This window comes from Lipotes vexillifer, unplaced genomic scaffold (genome assembly GCF_000442215.2).
Source record: "Lipotes vexillifer unplaced genomic scaffold, Lipotes_vexillifer_v1.1 scaffold1773, whole genome shotgun sequence".
NCBI classification, from domain to species: Eukaryota; Metazoa; Chordata; class Mammalia; order Artiodactyla; family Lipotidae; genus Lipotes; species Lipotes vexillifer.
Window position 1 is genome coordinate 31,827 of NW_006791056.1, and position 4,763 is coordinate 36,589.

Sequence of the window (4,763 nt, forward strand, 5' to 3'; positions counted from 1 at the left end):
TTTTCTAAAAAAAAATGCAGCATTAGGAGGTGCTTACTAAGGTGCTTCTTAATTCATGGTTTTCAATGGAATGTATCAAACATCTATGAACGAACGTGAACACACAGTCACACACACACACACACACACACACACACACACACACGGACAGGATTCTGTACAGTTTACATCTCAGATGCTTAGATGTGTACACAAGAACCACGCAGGAAAAAAAAAGTTCCCCTAGAGTTCCCTGAATTTCTGAATGTCGTCTGACCCATCAAATGTTAAAATATTTCATTTTCATATAAAATATCTACAAAAATAGATAAGATTTACAAAAACCAGAGAGTATTTCCAGTTTTCCTCAGTAATCCAAGTCAGTCTCTCTTTTGCTGCTCAGAATGTCGCCATCTCCAGCAAAGAGCGCTTGAAGAGCTGCGCGTTCCTGGACAGGTCGGTCACCTGGTGGACCATCTCCTGCAGGGCGGAGGTGCTGGGGTAATGAAGCGCGGCCGTCTTGGTCGCCAAAACTATAGTCTTGAGCTGCTCGCAGAGCTGGTTGCTGGAGTTCATCACTTTGTTGCGAACATCCTGGGCGGCCACCTGCCTTGTCAGCGTGTCTCCGATGAACACCAGTTTGTGGGCGCTGAGGATGACGAACTTGCTGTGCGCCACGAAGATCCGTGGGGGCTGTGCCGAGCTGAGGCAGCTGAAGAGAGCATCAATGGCGTTGAGGAGGGAGATGTAATGGGTCTCACACTGGTCGTAGTAGAAGCACAGCAGCTGCCTGTCCTGAGCGCCCACGCCGCTGCTGGTGCTTGGGAGGCTCTGGGAGGGCTTCCACTTGGAGATGTCGTTCTCCACGGGCTTTGTGATTTCTTGTTCCAACAACTGGAACTGACTCAGCTGCAGGGAAGGAAAAAGCCGAGTTTGTTAAGGATGAGGCGATGTGCCGAAATGGAAATTAACCAGGACTTGCAGTTAAAACGCAGGGATCTTCATCCCAGTGTGAGGTGCTTATTAGATGCCGAGACTGGTCCAGTTGCCTGGCTTTCCTAAGTTGTGAACTGTACAGGCTGACAAAGAGGATCCCTAAGGAATCCTCCAGCTCTCACTTCTGTGATTGGACACGATTGGTCTCTTCTCTCCTCAGGCTGGAAGGCAGCATAGGGTTTAAACCCAGCTCTGTTACCTACACCTTTACGAAGGTTAAATGAGTTAATATTTGCAAAGTGCTTAGAATAGTGTTTGGTATAATGGAGACTCTAGGTAAATGTTTATTAAATGTTGAGTGGTGGCCAGGGAAAAGCAAACGTAGGGATCTCTTTGTCAAGTCAGTCACTGACAGTTTGCTCCTTCTGGGGGAAAGCCTTGAGTTTGTCCCTTCAAGGCACTTAGATAAATGACAATCCATGACCCTTTTCTGTTTTTCCTACTCTTTCTGTCCAGATTTATAAATGTTATTATCCAGCACTACAGGGTAGACTACTGCATATAAATACATGTGCACTGTGGAAGAGAACTTCTCTGAGGGAATCTGAACGCAGGCTGTGCATCGTAACACTTAGACCCCCAGAGCGGTCGAAAGGAAGGGGCCTCACACAAGGTCAGACTCAGTGTTAGCTTTCTCCCTTCTCTCCTCACTGCCCCCCGCTGGTGTATTATTTAAACTGCAATGATAATAACTTCCAGCTATTGCACCAAGTGTCAGGAGAGGCTCTCTTTTACAGGCAAGCACTATCTATCTGTGACCGGAGTTTAGGACTCAGTCTTCTGCCCTGAAATAGGGTTGAGTCTGAGCAGGGTTAACCTCACCCAGCCTCTCCCCTGAGAAGTGCACAGCGAGCTTTCCTTTTCTGTAGACTCTTGTTTTCTTCTTAGGAATTACTATGATTTCAACAAGTTCCCCAAAGCCCTGCAGTCTTACTTGGCCAAATGCCAAAGCAAACATAAACAGATACAGGGCGATGCTTCAAGATATTCAGCTTATGCTTTTCCAAGTATGTTCATAAATATATCATCTCATTAGGTCGGAGGGGAGAGGGACTTTCTCATTTTATAGAGAAATAATCGAAGTTCAGGGAGGTTAAGTGACTTGCCTGAGGTCATATGATTGGTTGGCCAGAAAGCACAGATTAGAACTCTGGTTTCCTGAGTTCAGTGCGCCATTTCATGTCCCTACACGAGTTTATCCTAAAAGGCCTATAAATCCTCCATCCATTTCTCGTTATTTTTGTGCCCTTGTATTAGCAATACCCATTATTATTTGCCTCACTCATGCCCAACTTTTGAATGAAACTGCCTTGCCCAAAGCCCTTAGTAAATGGACTTGGATATATTTTGAAAACACTGGATCCTGCCCTCCTCCCCTTAGATTGGACCAAGAACAGCCAAGCCACAGGCTTGGGGAGAGACAGAGATAGAGATGATAGAGACAGAGAGACAGAGGGAGATAGTTAGACAGGTAATGGCCCAGACTCTCTTTTAAGGAATTTGATAAACCACAGAAGGGGCTGACTATTAGCGAGGAAGCTGAGATGAAAAACTATATATAGGAAAGGCTTTGAGTGTCCAGCTGTGGGTTCTGTAAAGTTACAGGGGAGCCAAATGAGTAGATAATCAGAGGAAACTGCCAGAAAATAGAGGCCAAGGATGTCAACTTAGAGAGACACAAAGTTAGTACAGGAAGGAGAGGACATTGACAGTCCTAGTTCTTTAAGCCATGGCTATATCTTCATTTTCTGTTCTCGGATTCCCCTATTGTGGCTTTACTATAAAAGCCGTTTGCTTGGGCCAGCTCGAGTGCGTCTTACTCCTTGAGACCAACCGCCTTAGCCCAATAGTCTTAATATGTTAGATGTACAGGCTTAGCCTGGAAAAACTGTATTTGGACATGGTCCAGGTACACCCAGCTAGATTACTTAGGCCATAGACCTTCTCTTTGTTCTTATACCCTATTATGTGCCTTGGAGCTTGTTTATGCCAAAGTGTACTGGGAGGATCAAAACCATGATCTTTTTTTTTTTTTTTTTTTTTTTTTTTTTTAAAACACTGATCTTTTGAAGTTATACTTTCCTTATTAAGGGAAATCTTTTCAATACCAAGTAGTTCTTGTTCTGATTGAACGTACCTGATGATGTTCCAGCTGCATCTTGTTCTGTTTGATGATATTTTCTTTTTCCAAGAGCTCCTTCTGTTGCCTCTCAAACTCCTCCTTACCCTGTTATTTTCCAACATAAAGAAAACATGATGTCACCACTAGGATTCACTTATGCTAATAACACTTTCATTGACAAACACGTGAATACTCTTCCATTTTCCACTGCCTTGGCAATTTCCCGCATGCCCAGTTAGGCCCCGTGAACCCCAGGCAGGGCTTCTCGGCCAGACTTCCAGAGTCACTGTGTGGATGAGAACTGAAAACTAAAACCCATTTGCATGTGGGGGGCCATGCTCTCCGCTCCACTTTACCATTTTTGGAGGGCTAACCGTGGCCCCCTTCAAACCTCCTTAAGCAGTACTTTTTCTCAGAGCTCTTTTCTAATAGATTATATGCAAACCCATAAACCCCCTAACGGGGGTCTAAACATGGTCCACATTGTATTTCTAGTTTCTTTCAATCATCGACAGCTCTACACCAAATTAGCATTTCCCAAGAGGCAGAGTTGGACAACCAGCCAGGTCAATGTTTAAGGCCTCGGTCTGCTCTCTCCCCATACTTTTCTTCAGCACAAGGTGTGGCTCTGCTCTCCCCTCCCCAGTTGTACGCAAAGGAACTGTGTGTAATGATGCTCAGGATACTTAACGGCTGTCAGTCAAATGAAAAGAATGGCAGAATAAGATAGTAAAGCAAATTCTAAATAATGGATCTTGTAGAATGTTTTAATCCCCCGAAAGGGCAAGCTGTCAGGATCCCGAGTCAACCTGGTGGAATTTCCACTTGGGGGACGCAGACTGTGACGGCCCGATTTCCATATGCCGTTAAGTTCTAGGTCAATTGGCAAATGCCCAGTGCTCTTCAAGGTCAGCCTATGGTGGGGTTAAGTTTCTCTGTGAGTGATTCTACACACATACACATACACAGCATGGAGCTGAAGGGACCTTAGAAATTCAGAGGTTTTCATATCTTTTTCTTTAACTGTGAAACACCGCTCGCCCTACTTTTTTTTTCAAATAAAGTATCGTGCAGAACCGTATCATGAAATGCAAACAGAAGTGGAGCTGGTATGTCTATTTGTGGGCCCGCTAACCTACTTGGGGAGTCTCCTCCTGCTTGCCTGAGGCATATCCATCAGATCTAATCCAACCCTGTGCTTCATTCATTTTGCAAATGAGGCAGTGAGATGAGGTTACATAAGTTGGTGACACAGTATCACGGAAAAGTCTAGAGGACTCAGGACTCTCAGGCCAGTATTCTTCCTACTGGACAACACTGCCTCCAATCTGTGAACCATTCATCACGTTTCTGAACATTAATCTTGGTCTCGGCTCTGGTAATCTAGCTACCAGCCTTATAGGCATTAGCCCCAGGCCCCTGCATGTGAGTGTAGGTGCCTTAGGAGTCTGGTTCTTTACCTGAAGGTGCACATAGTCGTAATCATCCATCCAGCTCCGTTCAGAGCCGTCACTGCTACTACAGTCAGGGGGCTGGTCCTTGCCCAGGCTTGGGGGCAGTGGCTTGTTGAGGGCTGGAGCCTTGTGGTCCCCGGGATGCAGCCGCTGTACCTGGGAGCCGGCGTGTGGGCACTCAGCGGAGTTCGTGATGCTCTCAGGCCCGCTCT

At 45.7% G+C, this 4,763-nt stretch overlaps 1 protein-coding gene across 1 annotated transcript in view; it reads right to left on the reverse strand.

Annotated features, from left to right (window-relative positions):
- Window positions 1-378: 378 nt before the first annotated feature.
- NEDD9 (neural precursor cell expressed, developmentally down-regulated 9) overlaps window positions 379-4,763 on the reverse strand; it is a 26,305-nt gene continuing 21,920 nt past the window's right edge. Inside the window, exons 5-7 of the mRNA XM_007464185.1 lie at window positions 4,558-4,759; window positions 3,113-3,202; window positions 379-888 (exon numbers count right to left, since the gene is read on the reverse strand). Of these exons, the coding sequence (XP_007464247.1) occupies window positions 379-888; window positions 3,113-3,202; window positions 4,558-4,759 (802 nt within the window). The remainder of the gene's footprint in view (window positions 889-3,112; window positions 3,203-4,557; window positions 4,760-4,763) is intronic.